The sequence below is a fragment of the Pseudophryne corroboree genome, chromosome 11 (genome assembly GCF_028390025.1).
Source record: "Pseudophryne corroboree isolate aPseCor3 chromosome 11, aPseCor3.hap2, whole genome shotgun sequence".
Classification (NCBI taxonomy): domain Eukaryota; kingdom Metazoa; phylum Chordata; class Amphibia; order Anura; family Myobatrachidae; genus Pseudophryne; species Pseudophryne corroboree.
This window is the reverse complement of record NC_086454.1, coordinates 175192026-175219297: the sequence shown is the minus strand read 5'-3', so window position 1 is coordinate 175219297 and position 27272 is coordinate 175192026. Positions and strand designations below refer to the sequence as shown.

The 27272-nt window shown below is 44.0% G+C and overlaps 1 protein-coding gene across 1 annotated transcript in view; it reads right to left on the bottom strand.

Annotated features, from left to right (window-relative positions):
* Nucleotides 1–835: 835 nt before the first annotated feature.
* Nucleotides 836–27272, bottom strand: part of LOC134970077 (speedy protein E4-like) — a 40807-nt gene continuing 14370 nt past the window's right edge. Inside the window, exons 4-5 of the mRNA XM_063946167.1 lie at nucleotides 2482–2641; nucleotides 836–1568 (exon numbers count right to left, since the gene is read on the bottom strand). Coding sequence (XP_063802237.1) covers nucleotides 1452–1568; nucleotides 2482–2641 — 277 coding nt within the window. The 3' untranslated portion in view covers nucleotides 836–1451. The remainder of the gene's footprint in view (nucleotides 1569–2481; nucleotides 2642–27272) is intronic.

The following is a 27272-nucleotide window of genomic DNA, read 5'->3' as shown; positions in this document are numbered from 1 at the left end:
CCTGGTCCATTGACCTGCAGTGTTCAGTGGTTATAATGCATCTCTAAATAGGGATTATTCCCTATGGAGTTTGGAAGGTTTGCACAAAAGTGTAGGGGATGGACCATGTGCCAGTACCCTCAACCTACTGCTACACATGGTCATATATAGTATATACATAAGCATGATATATAGATACATGTTATGATGAAAATATTGGGTGTGGTATGGTATACCGGCGGGCGGGTTCCCAGCGACCAGCATACCGGTGCCAGAAACCCGACCACCAGCATACCTACAGCGTGGCAAGAGCAAATGATCCCCTTGCGGGCACGGTGGCGCGCCACGCTATTTATTCTCCCTCCAGGGGGATCGTGGACCCCCACGAGGGAAAAAAACTGTCGGTATGCCGGCTGTCGGGATTCCGGCGCCGGTATACTGTGCGCCGGGATCCCGACAGTCAGCAACCTGAAGACCACACGAAAACATATGCACACATAAATAATTTTGTTCAATCTTAACAGTTTGCAATAACTAACTATAAACAAAGTAGCAGGTTACCTATCACAATTCAAAAAGACCCCTTAGTCCAATAGAATGAATAGAACTCTAAATACCCGGGCAACGCCAGGTAAGGAATGTTTGTTTGTTTGGTAGTTTGTACGAGATAAACTCAGGAACTGCTGAATGCATTGTTTTAAACATTGATATGTTCATTAGACTGACCATTAACATATAGGCTATGTATCTTCACGCTAATTCTGTTAGGGGTTGAGTAGTGAACTTAAACTTAAAGATGGGCATAATGAAAATAGTTTTATTGCGTTAAAATTTCCACGCGGGTGAAGTCGTGGACAAAAAGCTAGTAATTTAATAAATTGAAAAATCAATACTTAATAAACGGATTGTCAGACAGTCAAGCTATTTAGCAGAAGTAGTTGATTTAACATCATCTCTTAACTAAAATAAAATCGTACATATCTGATATAGGTGGTGGATATTTGTGCTGAACATGTCCAGGTTAGAAATTTGATTTCATTTTTAAAAAAAATGTTTTGCCCATATAAATTTGTATCTATCTACAATTAGCTTTTTCCTCTACATAAAAAGAAATATATATTTTTTAAATAAAATAATTTTGTACAATTTGGTTGAGAAAAACATTTCTATTGGGTTGATGTTATATCCTTGTCTTCCACCTTCAGCAAGGGTCGGTGGTATTTCCCAGCAAGTTACACAGGAATATAAAGCTGGTGGTATAGATGGCAATAATTGGTTATATAGTGTAGCTTTGCAGTAGCTGGTTACGTAGTTGGTGATGTAGATGGTATTGTTGGTTATATAGATGTTAGTAGTTGTTCTATAGATGGCAGTAACCAGACACATAGATGGCAGAGTTGGTTACATTGATGTTATAATTATATAGATGGCAGAGGTGGTAATAGATGACACTGAATACAGGGCTTCTTTTGTTAATACTGACTGGATGAATGATATTTCCTTTTGTATCTCCTGATGACTGGGTATGTAGGTGTGGCAAGATGGGCTCTTCGTTCACGTCTCCATATATAATGTTCATCTCTCATAACCTAGTAAAGAAAAAACTGTTATACAATGTATGAGGGTCACATACTGCTCACAGTCTGCTGGTTGGACTTCCACACTCTAGAATAAACATCTTGCGTGACCCAGAATCTGTTGATGGTGCTCAGATACACTATCTGAGGGAATGATTCCAAAATAGTAGAGCAGGTCTGATATTGTGGTGTCACCCCCTAGGATTGTGTCAGATGGTGCAACCTGCACCCTTTTAACCCCCCCCCCCCTCCCCCCTCCAGATGGTCAGCATCCCGACAGTAAGCACTGGGGTTAGGTTTAGGGTTAGGCATTAGGAGAAAGGTTAGGCTGCGGGTAAGGGTTGGTTAGAGCTAGGCTGCATGAGGGAAGGGTTAGGGGTAGGCATAGGCTTAGAATATGTATAGGGACCCATCAGCATTCTGACCGTTGGGATTCTGACCATCTGGATCCTGACAGGCGGCATAGGCAGGGTTATCCTCTAATCGATACAGTCACAATTATATTGCGAAGGCATGGTGGGGCGGGGCAACACACATGCTGGGCAGCCTTGTCCTGTGCTGGGCAGCCCCCAGCTTGTGTGTTAATGGACGCAGATTTTGCTGTGGAAGCAAGATCTGCGTCCATGTGAATATCCCCCATTGTCATTATAGAATGACTGGAAAGATGAAAAACAATAGTTTCAATGATGTAACAAAGGCAGAGACTCTATATACACAACATTGCTGATCACACATCAGTAATAAGTAATAAGTTTTGTGCACTACACAACACCCATTACACTTTCCAAGTGCTCTACAATGGTATTATGACCTGCAGGTGTTTCAGATACATTACACAGTACATTATTTAGAGAGGTGTTATTTGTTGTTCCCAGTGGGATCCATGACATTCTCCTACTTCTACTTATTCTACTGCTTTACTCACCTCTTCCAGTTCCTCAGGAGTAACAAAAGTCCTCCACTGCATCCGTGCCCAAAAGATGTTCTTTCTCTTCTCAAAATCCTTTAGATTGATTAGGACAGCAATATCGGCATACATCTTGTAATAGAAGAAATTCTCCTCTTCCATCTGATTTGCGAGGAATCTGCAGAAACAGAATACCACGAGGAGTAAGTCTATGCAACATAGGTGGTCATTCCGAGTTGATCGCTCGCTAGCAGTTTTTAGCATCCGTGCAATCGCTATGCCGCTTCCCACTGGGAGTGTTTTTTAGCTTAGCAGAAGTGCGAACGAAAGGATCGCTGAGCGGCTACAAAGTTTTTTTGTGCAGTTTCAGAGTAGCTCCAAACCTACTCAGTACTTGCGATCACTTCAGACTGTTCAGTTCATGTTTTGATGTCACAAACATGCCCTGCGTTCGCCCAGCCATGCCTGTGTTTTTCCTGGCGTGCCTGTTTTTTTTCCGGACACTCCCAGAAAATGATCAGTTGACACCCAAAAACACCCACTTCATGTCAATCACTCTGCGGCAGCCAGTGCGACTGAAAAACATTTCTAGACCCTGTGTGAAACTACATTTTTCGTTGTAATAGTACACCGCGTGTGCGCATTGCGCCTCATGCGCAGAAGTGCCTTTTTTTTGCCTCATCGCTGTCACGTCTAGCAAAGTTTGAGGATCCGGCAGCTGAGATTTGCCAGAGGAGGTAGCAGGCTGTGGATGAACAAGATGAGGGGGTTGGATATAGTTCCTTCGCATAGGACACGGAGCAATGAAGAACGTAGGCAGGGTTTGAGAGTCAATAGGAAGTATTTATTATGTACAGGGCAGAGGTAGAGAACTGAGGCTGGAGCACGATGGTTAAGGAACGTAATTGCGAATAAAGAACTGCAGGTTGTTGATTGAAAGACGAGGTTGTGATTAATGAACTGCGGAACTGTGGATAGTGGTTAAAGACGTAGCTGGAGGCGAAGAACTGTGGACTGTGCTTTGAAAGATGAGACTGTAGATTACGAACTGTGGAACTGTGGATGGTGGTTGAAGACGTGGCTGGAGACGAGGACTGTGGACTGTGGTTTGAAAAACGAAAGCTGAAGATAATAATCTGCAGGCTGTGGTCGGTGGTACAAAGGCGTGGCTGGTGAAGGAGATCTGTGGAGTGTGGCTTGAAAGACAAGGCAGAAGACCCGAGGCCGACTGTGCTCAAAGAGTCTTACTGGACCGGGTTTTCCAGGAGCGCGTCCACAGGCAGTAGCAGGCTACAAACAGCAGGGCTGCAGCAGCAACAGAGAACCGACCAAGCAGGATCAGGAGGAACCAGAATACAGCAGGAATCCTGGGAACACACGCTAAAGCACCTACAACAGGCTTGTAACTTGAAGCACTGGTAAGACTCCAGACGCTGACAGTACCACCTCCCTTTGCGGGTGGACTCCGGACACCTATGTGGTTTAGTTGGAAATTTGGCATGAAATGTCCAAAGAAGTCTTGGAGCATGGACATCCTCTGCATCTACCCAAGATCTCTCCTCTGGCCAGTACCCCTTCCAATCAACAAGGTACTGGATGCGACCATAACGTCTGCGAGAATCGAGGATCTTGTGAATCTAAAATTCATCTTCATGTGCTGATTGGATCTTGGGTGATTTAGGCAGAGCGGCTCTGAACCGATTAAGTACCAATGGTTTTAAGAGAGAAATATGAAATGCATTAGGTATTCTTAACTGCGGAGGTAATTTCACTTTGTAAGCCACAGGATTCAACACTTTTTTGATTGGGTAAGGCCCAATAAATCTGGGAACAAACTTTCTTGTAGGAACCTTTAATCTTAGGTTACGTGTGGAAACACAAACCCGATCTCCTACCTTAAGGCTTGGTACACCTTTTCATTTCAGATCTGCATAGGTCTTATATCTCTTGGATGTCTTGAGCAAAGTCTTGTGAATTTGTTTCCAGGCTTCAGTAAATTGTCGAAGTGTTGACTCTGCGGCAGGAACCTCGAGCGTAGGCAGAAGTTGGAAGTCAGGAACTCTTGGATGGTAACCATAATTAATGGAGAATGGAGAAGATTTTGTGGCAGATAAAGATTGTTATGGGCAAATTCTGAGAACAGGAGGCAGTCCAGCGAGTCGTCCTGTGAGGAGGTGTTATGCACACCAGTGCCTGCAGGAAAGTACTGGTGTCAGAACTGTTATGCACTCCAGTGTCTGCAGGAATGTACTGGTGTTTGAACTGTTATGCAAAACAAATGGACTCACAGACAAACTGGGGAATATGACATAACGTACACAGAAGGTGATAGGGTAACAAAATACACACAAAGTGAACAGAGAAGCCCAGAGGCTAAGGAACTGGGTATCTCCCTTGTATTAGAACTGCTTAGATGGAAAAAGCAAGATGTTGTGTTTTAATACGTAGAGAACCCGAAATGCTGTTGCTAAGGGCAACAGCAAAACCCTAAAGGGTTACCAACGGGTGTGGCAGTAAACTCCTTGGTCAGAGATGGAATGATAGACACAAGGAGAGTCTCCACAATCCTAATTCTCACTTGCAGTGCACAGGTTTTAGCTTACTGCCACTAAACTGACCCCTGACACCTAGCACAGTGAGACAGGATTAGACAGGCAAGTCTTAGAATACAGCCGCAAACTTGCTAAGTTCACAGAGTAGTAACAGAACCCCAGCAAGCTAAACGACTGACTCCAGTCTTACTGCTAGGTCTGGATTGGCAGAGTGTAATACCAAATCCCCAGGCCTATTTGCAGTAAGCAACAAACAAATACAAAGCTACACAGTACTGGCTAACTTTCATGAACTGACTAACCAACAAAGATTCAGCAGCATCTGCTTACCCTGAAAAGAGGCCTTATAAAGCAGGTGCTGTCCACGCCCCACTCAGACCTCACAGACTGTGAGCACAAAAACCAGCACCGGATCCCCTGCCGTGCACAGAGCCTATAACCACTGCACAGCAAAAGACCCGAACCGGAGTATCAGCTGCGCTCAGGTTACTCCACTAGCACTTGTCTCCCGGTTGCCATGACGACGTGGCAGCACAGGGCAGGAGACCCTAACAGTACCCCCCCTCTGACGAGGGGTCAAAGAACCCCTACCACCGGGTTTATCGGGGAACTGCGAGAAGAAAGAGCGTATCAGTCTGGGGGCATGAAGATCACAACTGCGCACCCACGACCGCTCCTCCGGGCCATACCCCTTCCAGTGCACCAAAAATGACAGCCGACCCTGAACCACCTTGGAGTCAAGAATCCTTTCAACAACAAACTCCCTCTGGCCACGTATCAGAAGAGGGGAAGGTCTTCCACTGGAAGAAGGATTACTAATCGCCCGTTTTAAAAGGGAACAATGAAATGTTTTATTGATACCCAAAGAACGGGGCAGATCTAACTGAAATGCCACCGGATTGATAACCCTGGTGATCTTATAAGGGCCGATGAACCGGGGGCCTAACTTATGAGATGGCTGTCTCAACTTCAAATTCTTGGTAGACAACCAGACGAAGTCTCCTAATTTGAAGCTGCAGGGTCTTTTCCGCTTATCAAAAACCCTTTTGGTCACTAATGACACAGACACAAGGGCTTTCTTCACTTTCCGCCAAATACCTCTAAGGACCGAAACCACAGAGGAACCACCAGGCGTGGAGTCCAGGGGGTCAAAAGAATTGGCCTTAGGATGATGCCCATACACACAAAGGAAGGGAGAGATCCCTGTAGCAGAGTGAGCCGCGTTGTTATAGGCAAACTCCGCCATGGACAGATGAGCAACCCAGTCAGTCTGACACTTGGAGACATAACACCTGAGGAACTGCTCCAAGGACTGGTTCACCCTTTCAGTCTGCCCATTAGACTGCGGATGGTAGCCTGACGACAAGCTGACAGAAATCTGGAGATCGGAACAAAATGCCCTCCAGAATTTGGCCACAAACTGGGATCCGCGGTCAGAGACCACATCAAGTGGCAACCCGTGGAGACGCACAACATGCAGCATAAATAATTCAGACAGGCGTCTGGCTGATGGCAGCCCAACCAGTGGAACGAAGTGCGCCATCTTCGAAAACCTGTCAACGACAACCCAGATGGCTGTCATCCCCGAGGATTTGGGCAAGTCCACCACAAAATCCATTGAAATGTGGGTCCATGGCTTAGATGGGATAGAGAGTGGATGTAATGGGCCAACAGGAACCCCTCTAGGAGTCTTATTTCGGGCACAGATGTCACATGCCCGAACCCACTGATCCACATCCTTAGCCACCGAGGGCCACCACACCGCCCTAGATAGCAACTCCCGAGTTCTGGCAATACCCGGGTGACCTGCCGACTTCTTGGCATGGAATTCCAGGAACACTCGCTGTCTTAACCTAGGAGGCACAAACAAAAGACCTACCGGAAGGTCTGGAGGAGCCTGCTCCTGTGCTCTAAGGACTAATGATAAGAGGTCCTGGGTAATGCCCACTTTAATACATGATGGGGAAACAATGGGCAACGGCTCCTCGGTGGTCTCCTGGATTGGAGCAAAACTCCGCGAGAGCGCATCAGCCTTGATGTTTTTTGACCCAGGGCGATATGTTATCAAAAAATTAAAGCGAGCAAAAAACAAAGCCCATCGTGCCTGCCTGGCATTGAGACGCTTCGCTGACTCTAAATATGCCAGATTCTTATGGTCAGTGAGAATTGAGACCACAAACTTAGCCCCCTCAAGCCAGTGTCTCCACTCCTTGAGTGCATCCTTAATAGCCAACAATTCCCGGTTACCCACGTCATAATTCATCTCGGCAGGCGAAAATTTACGGGAAAAGTAAGCACAGGGATGAAGGCGATTATCAGACACTCCCATCTGAGAAAGCACTGCCCCAATACCCATCTCAGAGGCATCCACCTCCACCACAAAAGGACGCTCTGGATCTGGGTGTCGCAGCACCTTGGCCGAAACAAATGCCCTTTTGAGACGGGCAAAAGCCGCTTTAGCCTCACAAGACCAGTGAGCAACATCCGCCCCTTTCTTAGTGAGTGCCACCAAGGGCGTCACTATAGACGAAAATCCAGCGATAAATCGTCTATAAAAATTCGCAAAGCCCAGGAAACGCTGAAGCGCCTTCAAACTAGTGGGCTGCACCCAATCCAGGACTGCCTGTACCTTGGAACCCTCCATTTGGAAACCTTCTGGGGAGATAATATATCCTAGAAATGCGATTTGCTGAACTTCAAATTCGCACTTCTCCAGCTTCGCCCCAAGCCGGTGGTCTCTGAGTTTCTGGAGGACTAAGCGTACATGCTTCCGATGTTCCTCCAGGGAATGGGAGAAGATTAGGATGTCATCTAAGTATACAACTAAGAATCTATCCAAATATTCCCTGAGCACATCATTCATGAAATCCTGGAAGACTGCCGGGGCATTACAGAGCCCAAAAGGCATCACCAAATATTCATAATGCCCTGAGTGGGTATTAAAGGCAGTCTTCCATTCATCCCCCTCTCTTATTCGGATTAGATTGTACGCACCGCGTAGGTCAATCTTAGAAAAAATGGTGGCAGTACGAAGCTGGTCAAACAAGACCGAAATGAGAGGCAGTGGGTATGAGTTTTTAATCGTGATACGGTTCAATTCCCTGAAGTCGATGCAGGGTCGCAACGAACCGTCCTTTTTACCCACGAAGAAGAACCCCGACCCAACTGGAGACTGTGAAGGTCTGATAAATCCCTTAGCCAAGTTCTCCTGAATGTACTCTGCCATAGCCTGAGTCTCAGGACGTGACAGGGAGTACAACCTGCTCTTGGGAAGCTTAGCATTTGGCAACAAATCAATGGCACAGTCATAGGGGCGATGGGGAGGTAGTACCTCTGCAACTTTTTTGGAGAACACGTCCGCAAAATCTGCATAACACCCTGGCAATCCTGGCAAACTTAGCTGCGAGAGCCTGACTGGAAGGCTCAAGCAACTCCTGAAACAATCAGTACCCCAACTAAGAATCTCCCCAGAGACCCAGTCAAATTGAGGATTGTGGGCCCTTAACCAGGGTAACCCCAACACCAATGGGGCAAAAGTACAGACAGTCACATAAAAGGACAATTTTTCAGAGTGTGTGGCTCCAATAAACAAAGAAATCTGGCTAGTGCAAGAGGTAATTTTACCTTGGGATAATGGTTCCCCGTTTAACCCACAAATCTCAATTTCCGATGCCAAGGGTACTAAGGGAACAGAGTGTTTCAGGGCGAATTGGCGGTCCATAAAAACCCCGTCAGCCCCACTGTCCACAAAGGCCTCAGTCTTGACAGTTTGACCGAGGATCTTCAAGGTCACCGGAATGATAAAAGTCTTCTTGGGAAATTCTGACTTCTGGCCTGACAGGATATTTCCCATCACCCTCAGGCCCTGAAGTTTTCCGGCTTTTCTGGGCATGATACTACCACATGACCTTTATTCCCACAGTACAAACACAACCCCTGCTGTCTCCTCCGCGTCTTCTCACGCGAGGAGAGGCGGGTAGCCCCAATCTGCATAGGCTCCTCAGAAAATTCCTCAGAGTCTGAGGTTCCCTTGGGAAGGAAGGAAATCTCAGTCTCCCTTTCAAGCCTACGCTCTCTCAGCCGTCTATCCACCCGGATGGATAACTGCATGAGCTGATCCAAGCTATCAGGCAAGGGATATTGTACCAGTTGGTCCTTTATCTGGTTAGAAAGACCTCTTCGGTACTGGTGTCTCAGGGCTGGGTCATTCCACTGGGTATCATGGGCCAACCTCCGAAACTCCGTACAGTAAACCTCAACTGGCCTTCGCCCTTGCTTAAGGATCGAAATCTGAGCCTCGGCTGAGGCCGTCTTGTCAGGGTCATCATACAACATGCCCAGTGCCGTAAATAAAGCATCAACACTTTTAAGCGACGGACAGTCAGGCTGCAACCCATATGCCCAGACCTGTGGGTCTCCTTGTAGCAAGGAAATCACTATGCCCACCCGCTGAATCTCCGACCCAGAAGACTGAGGCCTAAGCCGGAAGTATAGCTTGCAGCTCTCCTTGAAACAAAAGAACTGCGAGCGATCTCCAGAAAAACGATCCGGGAGATTTACTTTCGGCTCCTTAACCCCTGCAGGTGCTGCTGCTGCGGGAGCTCCACCAGCAGCCTGGGAGGTGTGCATTTTAATGGACAAATCATTAAATTGTCGAGTCAGGACCTGCACCTGATCGACCACCTGTTGCAACGTATTTTGAGGGGTATGCTCCATATTCCCACAAAATTTCAACAGGAGTATTAGGCTGCTGAATATGTTATGCACACCAGTGCCTGCAGGAAAGTACTGGTGTCAGAACTGTTATGCACTCCAGTGTCTGCAGGAATGTACTGGTGTTTGAACTGTTATGCAAAACAAATGGACTCACAGACAAACTGGGGAATATGACATAACGTACACAGAAGGTGATAGGGTAACAAAATACACACAAAGTGAACAGAGAAGCCCAGAGGCTAAGGAACTGGGTATCTCCCTTGTATTAGAACTGCTTAGATGGAAAAAGCAAGATGTTGTGTTTTAATACGTAGAGAACCCGAAATGCTGTTGCTAAGGGCAACAGCAAAACCCTAAAGGGTTACCAACGGGTGTGGCAGTAAACTCCTTGGTCAGAGATGGAATGATAGACACAAGGAGAGTCTCCACAATCCTAATTCTCACTTGCAGTGCACAGGTTTTAGCTTACTGCCACTAAACTGACCCCTGACACCTAGCACAGTGAGACAGGATTAAACAGGCAAGTCTTAGAATACAGCCGCAAACTTGCTAAGTTCACAGAGTAGTAACAGAACCCCAGCAAGCTAAACGACTGACTCCAGTCTTACTGCTAGGTCTGGATTGGCAGAGTGTAATACCAAATCCCCAGGCCTATTTGCAGTAAGCAACAAACAAATACAAAGCTACACGGTACTGGCTAACTTTCATGAACTGACTAACCAACAAAGATTCAGCAGCATCTGCTTACCCTGAAAAGAGGCCTTATAAAGCAGGTGCTGTCCACGCCCCACTCAGACCTCACAGACTGTGAGCACAAAAACCAGCACCGGATCCCCTGCCGTGCACAGAGCCTATAACCACTGCACAGCAAAAGACCCGAACCGGAGTATCAGCTGCGCTCAGGTTACTCCACTAGCACTTGTCTCCCGGTTGCCATGACGACGTGGCAGCACAGGGCAGGAGACCCTAACAGGAGGACATAAATAAACACAGAAAAGTCTCCAGATCCTGGTTCACTCTCTCTGTTTGACCATCCGTTTTGGGGATGATATCCTGAGAAGTTTAATTTCACACCAAGATCAGAACATAGGGATCTCCAAAACTTGGCCACAAATTGAGGACCTCTTTCAGACACGATTTCCTGTGGTAGACCATGGAGTCGAAAGATCTCTGCTATAAACAATTTTGCCAACTGGGATACAGATGGAAGATTAGCCAGAGGAACAAAGTGTACCATTTTAGAGAATCGGTCAACTATGACCCATACGGTGTTCCGCCCACCAGACGTAGGTAAATCTGTAATAAAGTCCATAGAAATATGCGTCCATGGTCTTAGTGGTACCGTCAAAGGATGGAGTTACCCGGCTGGTGGACCTTTGGGACTTTTATGCTGGGCTCATTTTGGATAGGCAGCTACGAATTCCTGAACATCAGTCCTGAGATGAGGCCACCAGTAGGAGCGCTGAATGAATTTAAGTGTTTTATGACTGCCTGCATGGCCCATGAGGGGAGAGGAGTGAGCCCATGTAAGAAGTTTTTTGCGAAGATTTGGTGCAACTAAGATCTTCCCTGGAGGAGGAAGTGGAGAGGTATTAGTTGCAGAAAAAGAGGTGGATTCCAGGATAAATTAATCTTTTGAACGGTCAGAGGGTTCTTCTGAACTTAGGGAGCGAGATAATACATCTGCCTTTTTGTTGAGGGAACCTGGTCGGTAACTGAGTTTAAAATTAAAACGGGTAAAGAAGAGTGCCCATCTTGCTTGGCGTGGGTTCAGACATCGGGCTGACTGTAGATACAGGAGGTTCTTGTGATCCGTGGTCACCGAAATTGGATGATGAGCTCCCTCCAACAAATACCTCCACTCCTCAAAGGCTAACTTAATTGCCAGTAATTCCTGGTCCCCAATAGCGTAATTCTGTTCAGTGGGGGAGAATCTTCGCGAGAAGAATGCACAAGGATGGACCTTCATGTCCTCGAAGAGCTGGGATAATACTGCTCCTACTCCTACAGTAGAGGCATCAACCTCCACCAAGAACAGACGGCTGAGATCGGGTTGTTGAAGAACTGGAGCAGTCATGAAGGCCTCCTTTAAAGATGAAAAAGCTTTCAAAGCCTCCGGAGACCACTTGGCAGGATCGGCTCCCTTCCTAGTTAATGCGGTTATAGGAGCTATGACAGAAGAATAATTTTTAATGAATCTTCGGTAGAAGTTAGTGAACCCCAGGAAATGTTGAATTCCTTTAAGGGTAGCTGGAAGCGCCCAATCCTGAATCGCCTGGACTTTAGCGGGGTCCATCTGTAAACTCTGCCCTGAAAGAATTTAACCGAGGAATGGAATCGTGGGTACTTCAAAGGTGCACTTCTCTAACTTACAGAATAACTGATTCCTACATAAAGGAGTTAGCACTTCTTTGACTTGTTCGCAATGGGTCTTCAGATCCCTAGAAAAAATGAGCATGTCATCCAGATACACTACCAAGCAGTCATATAGATGATCTCTGAAGATTTTGTTAACAAACTCTTGTAAGACGGCTGGGGCATTACATAGGCCAAAAGGCATTACCAGGTATTTGTAATGGCCGTCATGGGCATTAAATGCCATCTTCCATTCGTCCCCTGGGCGAATACGTATAAGATTGTAGGCCCCCCGTAAGTCCAGCTTAGTAAATACAGTAGCTCCTTTAACACGGTCGAACAGTTCTGGGATCAGAGGTAACGGATATCTGTTCTTAACTGTTATGTCATTGAGACCTCTATAGTCAATACAGGGCCGCAACCCCTCATCCTTCTTTTTGACGAAGAAAAACCCCGCTCTCCCGGATATACTTCAACATGGCCTGTGTCTCGGGATGTGAGAGAGGGTAAATTCGACCTCGGGGAGGAGTCTTACCGGGTACTAGCTCAATTGGACAATCCCAAGTACGATGCGGAGGCAAGGTGTCCGCCCCATGCTTACTGAAAACATCTTGAAAAGCTTGGTACTCCACAGGAAGGCTGGAAGAACTGAGAGGTCAACTGAAGGTAAACCGTTCTGAAAGCAGTCTTGTCCCCAAGAGAGAACATCCATAGTTTGCCAATCTATGTGGGGATTGTGTCTGATTAACCATGGAAACCCTAGGATTAGTTCATGAGAGGCTTTAGGAATTACAAGGAAAGAGATTTTTTCTGAATGGAGAACTCCGACCTTCATCTTGAGAGGAATAGTACGAAAGGATATAATACCCTCAGGGATATAACTTCCGTCCACCGCGGTAACAGAAATAATACGATTTTACTCACCGGTAAATCTATTTCTCGTAGTCTGTAGTGGATGCTGGGGACTCCATAAGGACCATGGGGAATAGACGGGCTCCGCAGGAGGCTGGGCACTCAAAGAAAGAATTATGACTACTGGTGTGCACTGGCTCCTCCCTCTATGCCCCTCCTCCAGACCTCAGTTAAGGAAACTGTGCCCGGAAGAGCTGACAGTACAAGAAAAGGATTTTGGAATCCAGGGTAAGACTCATACCAGCCACACCAATCACACCGTATAACTTGTGATAACATACCCAGTTAACAGTATGAACAACAACAGAGCATCAGCCAACCTGATGCCAACATAACATAACCCTTTATTAAGCAATAACCATATACAAGTATTGCAGAAGAAGTCCGCACTTGGGACGGGTGCCCAGCATCCACTACGGACTACGAGAAATAGATTTACCGGTGAGTAAAATCTTATTTTCTCTAACGTCCTAGTGGATGCTGGGGACTCCGTAAGGACCATGGGGATTATACCAAAGCTCCCAAACGGGCGAGAGAGTGCGGATGACTCTGCAGCACCGAATGAGCAAACACAAGGTCCTCCTCAGGTAGGGTATCAAACTTGTAGAATTTTGCAAAAATGTTTGTACCCGACCAAGTTGCTGCTCGGCAAAGCTGTAATGCCGAGACCCCTTGGGCAGCCGCCCAAGAAAAACCCACCTTCCTTGCGGAATGGGCTTTTACTGATTTTGGATGCGGCAATCCAGCCGCAGAATGAGCCTGCTGAATCGTGTTACAGATCCAGCGAGCAATAGTTTGCTTTGAAACAGGAGCACCCAGCTTGTTGGATGCATACAGAATAAACAGCGAGTCATGTCCCTGACTCCAGCCGTTCTGGCTACATAAACCTTCAAAGCCCTGACTACATCTAGTAACTTGGAATCCCCCAAGTCACGAGTAGCCGCAGGCACCACAATAGATTGGTTCAAATGAAAAGATAACACCACCTTTGGCAGAAATTGTGGACGAGTCTGCAATTCTGCCCTGTCCATATGGAAAACCAGATAGGGGCTTTTACATGACAAAGCCGCCATTTCTGACACACGCCTAGCCGAAGCTAAGGCCAATAGCAAGACCACTTTCCACGTGAGATATTTTAACTCCACGGTCTTAAGTGGCTCAAGCCAGTGAGATTTCAGGAAACTCAACACCACGTTAAGATCCCAAGGTGCCACTGGTGGCACAAAAGGGGGGCTGAATATGCAGCACTCCGTTTACAAAGGTCTGAACTTCAGGAAGAGAAGCCAGTTCCCTTTGAAAGAAAATGGATAGGGCCGAAACCTGGACCTTGATGGACCCTAATTTTAAGCCCATAGTCACTCCCGACTGTAGGATGTGAAGGAAACGGCCCAGCTGGAATTCCTCGGTAGGGGCCTTCCTGGCCTCACACCCAGCAACATATTTTCGCCATATACGATGATAATGTTTTGCTGTCACGTCTTTCCTAGCCTTTATCAGCGTAGGCATAACTACATCCGGAATGCCTTTCTCCGCTAGGATCCGGCGTTCAACTACCATGCCGTCAAACGCAGCCGCGGTAAGTCTTGGAACAGACAGGGCCCCTGTTGCAACAGATCCTGTCTGAGAGGCAGAGGCCATGGGTCCTCTGTGAGCATTTCTTGCATTTCCGGATACCAAGTCCTTCTTGGCCAATCTGGAACAATGAGTATTGTTCCCACTCCTCTTTTTCTTACGATTCTCAGCACCCTGGGTATGAGCGGAAGAGGAGGAAACACATAAACCGGCTGGAACACCCACAGTGTCACTAGAGCGTCCACAGTTATCGCCTGAGGGTCTCTTGACCTGGCGCAATATTTGTAGCTTTTTGTTTAGGCGGGATGCCATCATGTCCGCCTGTGGCAGTTCCCATCAATTTGTAATCTGTGTGAAGACTTCTTGATGAAGTCCCCACTCTCCCGGGTGGAGGTCGTGCCTGCTGAGGAAGTCTGCTTCCCAGTTGTCCACTCCCGGAATGAACACTGCTGACAGTGCTCTCATGTGATTTTTCGCCCAGCGAAGAATTTGGGTGGCTTCCGCCATCACTACCCTGCTCCCTGTGCCGCCTTTGCGGTTTACATGAGCCACTGCGGTGATGTTGTCTGATTGAATCAGCACCGATTTGTCGCAAAGCAGGGTCTCCGCTTGAATTAGGGCGTTGTCTATGACCCTTAGTTCTAGGATATTGATGAGAAGGCAAGTCTCCTGACTTGACCACAGACCCTGGAAATTTCTTCCCTGTATGACTGCCCCCCACCCTTGGAGTCCGTGGTCACCAGGAACCAGTCCTGAATGCCGAATCTTCGGCCCTCGAGAAGGTGAGCACTGTGCAGCCACCACAGAAGAGACGCCCTGGCTGGGGGATAGGGTGATCAGCCGATGCATCTGTAGATGTGATCCGGACCACTTGTCCAACAGATCCCATTGAAAGGTTCTCGCATGGAACCTGCCGAAGGGAATGGCCTCATAAGATGCCACCATCTTTTCCCAGGACTCGCGTGCAGTGATGCACCGACACCCGTTTTGGTTTGAGAGGTCTCTGACCAGTGTCATGAGTTCCTGAGCCTTCTCCGTCGGGAGAAAAACCTCCTTCTGGTCTGTGTCCAGAATCATGCCCCGAAAGGGCAGACGCGTCGTAGGAATCAGCTGCGACTTTGGAATATTCCGAATCCAGCCGTTCTGTTGTAACACTTCCCGAGAGCGTGCTACGCTGATCAGCAACTGCTCTCTGGACCTCGCCTTTATGAGGAGATTGTCCAAGTATGGGATAATTGTGACTCCCTGCTTTTGCAGGAGCACCATCATTTCTGCCATTACCTTGGTAAATATTCTCGGTGCCATGGAGAGACCATACGGCAACGTCTGGAATTGGTAAGGACAATCCTGTACCACAAATCTGAGGTACTCCTGATGAGGTGGATAAATGGGGACATGCAGGTAAGCATCCTTTATGTCCAGAGACACCATAAAATCCCCCTCTTCCAGGCTTGCAATGACCGCTCTGAGCGATTCCATCTTGAACTTGAACCTTTTCAGGTAAATGTTCAGGGATTTTAAATTCAAAATGGGTCTGACCGAACCGTCCGGTTTCGGTACCACAAACATTGTGAAATAGTAACCCTTTCCCTGTTGAAGGAGGGTAACCTGCACCACCACCTGCTGGAGATATAATTTATGAATTGCCTGTAACACTAATTCCCTCTCTAAGGGGTAAGCTGGCAGGGCCGTCAGTGAGGGGGCATCTCCTCAAAGTCCAGCTTGCATCCCAGCGACACAGTATCTATTGCCCAGGGATCTAACAGGGAGTGAACCCACTTGTGGCTGAACTTACGCAGGCGTACCACCACCGGGCCTAGCTCCGCCTGGGGAGCCCCAGTGACATGCAGTGGATTTTTGTAGAGGCCGGGGAGGACTTCTATTCCTGGGACCTAGCTGTGTTGTGCAGCTTCTTTCCTCTGCCCCCGCCTCTGGCAAGAAAGGACGCACATCAGACTTTCTTGTTACTTTGTTCGAAAGGCTGCATTTGATAATGTCGTGCTTTCCTAGGCTGTGCAGGAATATACGGCAAAATATCAGAATTACCCGCAATGGGGTATATGCAATAAGCGGCGAATCACTGCAATTTTTCGCCGTTTTTTTAATTCGACACAATCGACCGTCGAATTCCGGCAAGTGGGTCCCGAATTTCACCATATTCAATTAAAAACGGATTCGACAGTCCCGCTGTCGAAAAACGTCCAATTTGACGGATTTTGTCCCGATTTTTAAAAAACGGGGAAAAAAAACGGAAAAAAATTGCGTGGGGTCCCCCCTCCAAAGCATAACCAGCCTCGGGGTCTTCGAGCCGGTCCTGGTTCTAAAAATCCGGGGAGAAAAATGACAGGGGATCCCCCGTATTTTTAAAACCAGCACCGGGCTCTCGCCTGGTGCTGGTGCAAAAAATACGGGGGACAAAAAGAGTAGGGGTCCCCCGTATTTTTTACACCAGCATCGGGCTCCACTAGCTGGACAGATAATGCCACAGCCGGGGGTCACTTTTATACAGCACGCTGCGGCCGTGGCATTAAATATCCAACTAGTCACCCCTGGTCGGGGTACCCTGGGAGAGTGAGGACCACTTCAATCAAGGGGTCCCCCCCCAGCCACCCAAGGGCCAGGGGTGAAGCTCGAGGCTGTCCCCCCCATCCAAGGGCTGCGGATGGGGGGCTGATGGCCTTGAGAAAATTGCAAGAATATTGTTTTTTCCAGAAGAACTACAAGTCCCAGCAAGCCTCTCCCGCAAGCTGGTACTTGGAGAACCACAAGTACCAGCATGCGGGGGGGAAACGGGCCCGCTGGTACCTGTAGTTCTACTGGAAAAAAATACCCAAATAAAAACAGGAGACACACACCGTGAAAGTAAAACTTTATTTCACACCTGCCGACATACACATACTTACCTATGTTGACCCGCCGACTGCCACGCCCCCCTAATCACTGAAGAATCCTGGGTACCTGTGAATAAAATTATACTCACCTGATCCAGTGTCCAGATTATAATCCACGTACTTGGCAAAAAAAAAAAACGAACACCCGGACCAAACGGACTGAAAGGGGTCCCATGTTTACACATTGGACCCCTTTCCCCGAATGCAGAGACCCCCCCGTGACTGCTGTCACAGAAAGGTCTCTTCAGCCAATCAGGAAGCGACACTTCGTGGCACTCTCCTGATTGGCTGTATGTGCGTCTGCTGGCAGACAGCGCATCGCACAGCTCCCTCCATTACTTTCAATGGTGGGAACTTTGCCGTCAGCGGCTGACCGCGGGTGACCTCACCGCTAACCGCAAAGTTCCCACCATTGAATATAATGGAGAGGCTTTGCGATGCGCTGTCTGACAGCTCAGACGCGCATAGCCAATTAGCAGAGTGCCAGGAGGTTGCGCTCGCTGATTGGCAGAAGAAACCTTTCTGTGACAGCAGTCACGGGGGGGGGGTCTCTGCATTCGGGGAAAGAGGTCCCATGTGTACCCCTTGGGACCCCTTTCAGCCCGTTTGGTCTGGGTGTTCGTTTTTTTTTTTTGCCAAGTACGAGGATTATATAATCTGGACACTGGATCAGGTGAGTATAATTTTATTCACAGGTACACAGGATTCTTCAGTGACGAGGGAGGCGTGGCAGTCGGCGGGTCAACATAGGTAAGTATGTGTGTGTCGGCAGGTGTGAAATAAAGTTTTACTTTCACGGTGTGTGTCTCCTGTTTTTATATGGGTATTTCTTTTCCAGTAGAACTACAGGTACCAGCGGGCCTGTTTCCCCCCCGCATGCTGGTACTTGTGGTTCTCCAAGTACCAGCTTGCGGGGGAGGCTTGCTGGGACTTGTAGTACTACTGGAAAAAACAATATTCTTTACATTTTCTCAAGGCTATCAGCCCCCCATCTGCAGCCCTTGGATGGGGGGACAGCCTCGGGCTTCACCACTGGCCCTTGGGTGGCTGGGGGGGGGACCCCTTGATTGAAGGGGTCCCCACTCCCCCAGGGTACGCCGGCCAGGGGTGACTAGTTGGATATTTAATGCCACGGCCGCAGGGCGCTGTATAAAAGTGACCCCCGGCTGTGGCATTATCTGTCCAGATAGTTGAGCCCGATGCTGGTGTAAAAAATACGGGGGACCCCTACTCTTTTTGTCCCCCGTATTTTTTGCACCAGCACCAGGCGCAGAGCCCGGTGCTGGTTTTAAAAATATGGGGGATACCCTGTCCGTTTTCCCCCCGGATTTTTAGAACCAGGACCGACTCGAAGAGCCCGAGGCTGGTTATGCTTAGAAGGGGGGACCCCACGCAATTTTTTTTCGGGTTTTTACCATTCCATGTTAAAAAATAAATAAATTTTTTTAAAATATATAAATAATACTTGTGCCTCCAAAAAAGACAAACCAAGTACCTAATCCCTTCTAATATAAATAGATATGCTATTACCAATAAAAAAAAAACACCAAAAAAAATGTGTTTTAATTTTTTTTTATTAGATTCCGCCACCAAAGTGTGGCGGATTGAAAATGACGAATTTACTGTCTAAGAGCACTGTTGTCGAATTTCCAAACTTCAATTGAATATACTTTTGGCGAATTGCCGCATTTGTACCATTGCAGAAATGTCGAATTTCACAAATGTCGAATTTCAAAAAGTCGAATTTGGAAAGTCCGTTTTTTGGAAGAAAAGTACTAAATTGCATTGTCTAATTATTTTTTTGGGCGAAAAAGTCCAGTTTTTCGACAATTTCGGGAATTCGACCGCATTTGCATATACCCCTATAGCTGTGGAGACCAGGTCCGAGAACCCTTCTCCACACAATCCTGAGCCTTACATATGCCTCTTTAAGTCGGCATCATCTGTCCATTGCATATTCTACAGGACACGCCAAGCAGAAATCGACATAGCTTTGTCTCTAGGACCCAGTATACTCATGTCTCTTTGGGCATGTTTTATATATATATATATATATATATATATATAAACACATAGAATTGAGCGGCACTCTCAGGACTTTAACAAAGAACGGGTCCTCAGCCCATCATAAGTTTGCAACGTTTCGGTAATTTTATTTCAACCGTCGTCAGGCATAATAACATATAAGCAGACAATCTTACCTTTAAATAACATACAGAAAACACGTGAACTGGCCACAGGATGCCCAGAGCCCTGGACTTCCTCTGACGTCTGTCAGAGTTGACCTCATCAATTAACATCAATTAACATCAATAAACACTTAACCCTTCACCGTGAAATAAACGGAGCACTGGAGAGAAAAAAAGCAGACTCCAGTGCTCCGTTTATTTCACGGTGAGGGGTTAAGTGTTTATTGATGTTAATTGATGTTAATTGATGAGGTCAACTCTGACGGACGTCAGAGGAAGTCCAGGGCTCTGGGCATCCTGTGGCCAGTTCACGTGTTTTCTGTATGTTATTTAAAGGTAAGATTGTCTGCTTATATGTTATTATGCCTGACGACGGTTGAAATAAAATTACCGAAACGTTGCAAACTTATGATGGGCTGAGGACCCGTTCTTTGTTAAAGTCCTGAGAGTACCGCTCAATTCTATGTGTTTATACAGTGGATGACGCTGCAAGAGAAGGCACCAGGCATTACATTTACTTTATCAGGAGTGCCGACTACTTGGACATCTATATATATATATATATATATATATAAATAAATATATATATATATATATATATAAATACAATACTCAGAGGGCGCTCAGTAACAATTTGTTCAAATAAAATCCAAAACCAGCTTGACCTAAATTACACAATTTAATTTATTAAAAATAATATCTAAAATATTGTGTAATAATACATCAATATAGTAATTCATACAGTGAATTCATAAAACAATATTTCATAAAACCCAACGCGTTTCGTCCGTTAAGGACTTCATCAGGGGTATGGGTCTTCGCTGGTGTTAGTCAAAAGGAGAAGAGGAGGAAAGAACAAGAGAGCAAAGAAAAAAAGAATCAATACAAATCATCATGATATACAGATATATATTCAAGTAACGTTTTCATTGTTTATAAAAGAAAACCTTTTTTCATTATTTCATTAACTATTACATCACAATTTTTCATAGAGAATGAATATTTAAATTCTTTAGTAGACATTGGAAAAAGAAGATACTCTCCAATAATCAATTCAGGCTTTTTTTTTTTTTTTTTTTTTTTTGTTTGTCCTAATTGCCTTATTTCAAAAGAAAATAACAACTTACTGTGCAAATATAACTGCTCTGAGTGGATTATTTCTTCTTTATAATGCAGTAGTTTATTCTCTGTAATTCTAAGAATAAAATATATATATTGTTTTAAATGGTACTGAAAGGTTGAATATAGAATTACATCTAATTAAAATGGATCACTCACTTGGCTGTCTCTGGAGATAATCTTCATTAGAGATCAACTACTCCTATATTATGGTCAGTCAATGTTCAATACGTCTAAATAAGAAATTCAACAGTATTACGGGCCAAATGCCTCAAGGAATTTAGAATCTTATTGGAATATGTAGCCATACTCACTTTCCAATACAAATTCACCTGCTCACTGATGGTCTAATCTTGACCGGATGAATTAGTCTAAGAAATTAATTGGAGATAATTAAGGGTGTCCAAAGCACTATATAGGCATATTTAAAAACTGAACTTTGTTATAACTTACTTAAAGTTCAGCACAATGATAACGAGTTGGGCTAAAAAGCTCCTTAAAATCCAATAAGGTGCATCTTCTAACTAGAATCAAAAGTGAATTAAATTAAGGACCTAATTAGTGACCAATAATAGCACTTAATATAGAGTCTTAATTATTACTTACAATAAAAATTCTTTAGAGTTCGACAACAAGTAGGTTCTGAGCTCCACAGTGGCCGGTAAGATATAACTTCCAACTAGAACTAAATAAATTATATTATACTAACAGCATAATTTGATATTAACCTATTAAAGAGCATCAGAAGTACTTACATTAAGAGATTCAGGACCTGTGTTGCTGCCTCCTTTCCTGTATGGCAAGTGATTTGGAAGAGATTTCTGAGGCCTATTTATACCCCTAGGGAGTTTACATCACTTCCTCCCTCTGCTGATAGGTTAAATCTGATGAGTCAATTATATGACATTTTACCAATATTAAACTAGTATAAGGCCTGATGCCTATATATATGGGTCAAGTTTATTCTACAGATGTTTGTGTCTGAAAGGCTAATGATAATATGGCATAATTAAATACTACTTCCGCCTTTCACTTCAATTATTTCCACGGTTTGCTGTATAATTACTACCCTCTGTATTAATTCGGATCGGGGCAGCCTCACTTGGCATTTTTTACTGATTACCCCATTTCTTATTTAATTAAGCCCAGAGAGAAAATTGAACGAAGATAAATAAATTCTCCTTATGTAACGCCGTTTTATTTTTTATGTTCCTTAGATGCTCCTGAATTCTAATCTTAAGTTTCCGTTTGGTCTTTCCCACATACGAAAGACCGCATGGGCAATTGATCTTATAGATTACGTACTCTGTATTACAGGTTACTCTATCTTTCAGGGTGTGAAATTTGCCGTTCTCCAACTTAAGTTTAACTGAAGATTTTTGCATATATTTACAGCAAATGCATTGGTTACAAGGAAAACATCCCCACCTGTTCCCCATAAGAACATGATGGTCACTCAAAAATTCTTGTGGCTTATCTTTTTTAAGATTACTAGGTGCTATCAAATTTTTTAAATTCTGTGCTCTCTTATAGACTAATCGAGGTTTATTCGGCAGTGTAGGTCCTAAAATCGGGTCTTTTTGTAGTAGACCCCAATGTTTAGTCATTATCTTCTGTATTTTATTCGCATCTTTACTGTACTGAGTGATAAAAGATTTGCATTGGTTGGAATTATTGGGGATAGTTACAGATTTGCCCTCTATAAGTTCTGTCCTGGATCTCTTGGAGGCCTTTAATCTGACCTCATTCAGGAATCCAGCTTCATACCCCCTTTCTATAAATCTCTCATAGAGAATGGCCGATTGTTCCCAATAGTCAGTCATGTCACTACAGTTTTTCCTCACCCTCACAAATTGGGAATAAGGGACTCCATTTTTCCATACTGGGTGATGACAGCTATTTTGAGGAATATAGCTGTTAGCATCTACAGATTTAAAGAAGGTTTTGGTAGTTATTCCTCCTATAGTACATCCTTTCAGTTCTAGATCTAAATAATCTATAGTAACTGGATCTGTTTTATATGTAAACTTTAGATTAAAGCTATTATTGTTCAGGTGATCTATGAACCTCTCTATACTATTTAAATCACCGTCCCATATAAATATAAGGTCATCGATATATCTTCTATATAATTTAATATTGGTCCTTTCAAAATCACTGTCATACACAAATTTGTTCTCCCACTCGCCCATCAGAATATTCGCATACGATGGGGCAAATTTAGTCCCCATCGCGGTACCCTGTTTTTGTAGAAGATAACTACCATTAAATTCAAAAAAATTATGTTCTAAAATGAATCTAATGCAGTCAATAATGAATGTAACTTCTAACGCTGTATTCTTAGAATCCTTTTCCAATGCATTTTTCACTGCTTCTATTCCCCTATCATGTGGGATGGAGGAATAGAGGGCCTGTACATCCACCGTTAACCACCTATTGGTGTCAGACCACTTGTGATTTTTGACAAGTTTTAAAAGGCTAGTTGAATCTTTAAGGTGGGATTTATTCAACAGGACATATGGCTGTAATTTTAAATCGATAAAATGTGAGAGATTAGAAGTAAGTGAGCTTATTCCTGCAATAATTGGACGGCCTGGAGGGCATTCTCTATTTTTGTGTACCTTAGGAAGTTGATAAAATAATGGCATTTTGGGAAATTTTTTGTAAAGATAATTAAATTCATCTTTACAAATTAAATTATTTCCTCTAGCGGTGTTTAAGAGTACATATAAAGAGTCTTGGAATTCTACAGTCGGATCTTTTTCGAGTTGAATATACGTGGAAGTATCTTCCAGTATGTTATAGGATTCCTTTAGGTATGCAGATTTGTCTTGTAGGACTACTGCCCCCCCTTTATCCGCAGATTTAATAATTATATTAGGGTCTTTAATCAGATTTTTAATGGCATTTTTTTCCTGTGGGTTGATATTATTATTGTATTTACTATCATAAGTTTTCATTTTTCTAAAGTCGTCTCTGACAGACTCATAAAAAATATCAATATGGCTCCCCCGGGACTCTACGGGGTAAAATTTTGAAGGTAGGGAGACAACCGGTTTGTCCTTAGGCTCATATGATAATCTGGGAACAGGATTCTTTAGAAAATGTCTCTGTACAGTCAGGTTTCTAACATACCTATTTAGATCTATAAAAAGATGGAACTTATCAGCTCCCCCATTGGGAGCAAACTTCAGACCTTTAGCTAATACCGATTTTTCGGCTGTAGAAAGTTCTTTCGTTGATAAGTTAATGATTGGAGCGCACGGGACAATCCGGAAGTGACGTTGTGCGTTCCACCGTCGCTATGGGAGGAACGCACGAAGATTCGGCCAATGCGCAGGTCCGGAAGTGCAGACGTGCGCTCCACTGCTACTATGGAGCGCACGGGACAACTCGGAAGTGACGCTGTGCGTTCCACCGCTGTTATGGGTGGAACGCACGGCGTTACATAAGGAGAATTTATTTATCTTCGTTCAATTTTCTCTCTGGGCTTAATTAAATAAGAAATGGGGTAATCAGTAAAAAATGCCAAGTGAGGCTGCCCCGATCCGAATTAATACAGAGGGTAGTAATTATACAGCAAACCGTGGAAATAATTGAAGTGAAAGGCGGAAGTAGTATTTAATTATGCCATATTATCATTAGCCTTTCAGACACAAACATCTGTAGAATAAACTTGACCCATATATATAGGCATCAGGCCTTATACTAGTTTAATATTGGTAAAATGTCATATAATTGACTCATCAGATTTAACCTATCAGCAGAGGGAGGAAGTGATGTAAACTCCCTAGGGGTATAAATAGGCCTCAGAAATCTCTTCCAAATCACTTGCCATACAGGAAAGGAGGCAGCAACACAGGTCCTGAATCTCTTAATGTAAGTACTTCTGATGCTCTTTAATAGGTTAATATCAAATTATGCTGTTAGTATAATATAATTTATTTAGTTCTAGTTGGAAGTTATATCTTACCGGCCACTGTGGAGCTCAGAACCTACTTGTTGTCGAACTCTAAAGAATTTTTATTGTAAGTAATAATTAAGACTCTATATTAAGTGCTATTATTGGTCACTAATTAGGTCCTTAATTTAATTCACTTTTGATTCTAGTTAGAAGATGCACCTTATTGGATTTTAAGGAGCTTTTTAGCCCAACTCGTTATCATTGTGCTGAACTTTAAGTAAGTTATAACAAAGTTCAGTTTTTAAATATGCCTATATAGTGCTTTGGACACCCTTAATTATCTCCAATTAATTTCTTAGACTAATTCATCCGGTCAAGATTAGACCATCAGTGAGCAGGTGAATTTGTATTGGAAAGTGAGTATGGCTACATATTCCAATAAGATTCTAAATTCCTTGAGGCATTTGGCCCGTAATACTGTTGAATTTCTTATTTAGACGTATTGAACATTGACTGACCATAATATAGGAGTAGTTGATCTCTAATGAAGATTATCTCCAGAGACAGCCAAGTGAGTGATCCATTTTAATTAGATGTAATTCTATATTCAACCTTTCAGTACCATTTAAAACAATATATATATTTTATTCTTAGAATTACAGAGAATAAACTACTGCATTATAAAGAAGAAATAATCCACTCAGAGCAGTTATATTTGCACAGTAAGTTGTTATTTTCTTTTGAAATAAGGCAATTAGGACAAACAAAAAAAAAAAAAAAAAAAAAAAAGCCTGAATTGATTATTGGAGAGTATCTTCTTTTTCCAATGTCTACTAAAGAATTTAAATATTCATTCTCTATGAAAAATTGTGATGTAATAGTTAATGAAATAATGAAAAAAGGTTTTCTTTTATAAACAATGAAAACGTTACTTGAATATATATCTGTATATCATGATGATTTGTATTGATTCTTTTTTTCTTTGCTCTCTTGTTCTTTCCTCCTCTTCTCCTTTTGACTAACACCAGCGAAGACCCATACCCCTGATGAAGTCCTTAACGGACGAAACGCGTTGGGTTTTATGAAATATTGTTTTATGAATTCACTGTATGAATTACTATATTGATGTATTATTACACAATATTTTAGATATTATTTTTAATAAATTAAATTGTGTAATTTAGGTCAAGCTGGTTTTGGATTTTATTTGAACAAATTGTTACTGAGCGCCCTCTGAGTATTGTATTTGTATCACTATTTTTGTCACCGTCTAGCAAGGTGACTACTATTGAGGTGCAGCTGTGTTGTACAGCGCGAATTAAGGGTATATTCTTTTTATATATATATATATATATAGGAGAAATATGTCTTGCACTCCCCCGTGGGCTAATTGAGCAAGGCTCACGCTCCTGTGCCCTCCCAGACAGACCCGACAGTCTGTATATCTATTGCAGTGAAAGAATGAGGCGGCACCCTGGAGACTCTGGTAAAGCTGTGAACTCTGTCAGTCTCACCTGACAGAGTTCACCGCTTTACCAGAGTCTCCAGAGTGCCGCCTCTTTCTTTCAATGCAATATATATATATATATATATATAATATATATATACCAAGCGTTGGGTCCACACTCACGTTTTAAAGTTTCTTTGCTGGGGTGCCGTCCAAAACTGGGAATCTAGTTAAAGTCACCAGTATAATACACAAGCGAAGAAAATGGGAGCACTCACCAGTCTTCATTAAAGTAGAAATTTATTTATAAATCCATACCAGACAGAGCAATCGACGTTTCGGTCCTCATCCTGACAAAGGTCCAAGTGAGGACCGAAACGTCGATTGCTCTGTCTGATTTTCTTCGCTTATATATATATATATATATATATATATATCTTAAGAGAGCATCTTTAATATATATATATCTATATCTCTATATATACATATATATATATATATCTACATACTAGGGTCTCAATCTCTGTTGATAAGGTAACTGTCCACGCTGCCACAGCGCTATAAACCCATGCCGACGCCATCGCCGGTCTGAGTAGTGTACCAGAATGTGCACGCTATCTGCAGGATCCCTGAGAATAGCTGTTACTACAGGGCTACCTTTTGTGACATCCTAGGGGAAGATTCCCATCGTATCCTGGCCCTAGTGGGGAAAAGATACTGCCTGAGAATTCTTTGTGGGAAATTGCAGTCTCTTGTCTGGAGATTCCCGCTCTTTTTCCTCATGAGAGGAGGGAAATTTACCTCAGCTTTCTTCCCCTTAAACATGTGTACCCTTGTGTCAGGGACAGATGAGTCATCAGTGATATGCAAATCATCTTTTATTACAATAATCATATATTGAATACTTTCCTGCCATTTTGGCTGTAACTTTGCATTATCGTAGTCGACACTGGAGTCAACCTCCGTGTCGATATCAGTGTTTATTATTTTTGGATAGTGAGCATTGAGAGACTCTGAAGGTCTCTGCGACAGAGGGACAGACATGGCTAGATTTCCTGTCTGTTCTCTAATTTTTTGTGCCATAAATTCACCTTAGCACTTACACATATCCAAACAGGTGTCGGCGTTGTCGACGGAGACACCCTCTCACAC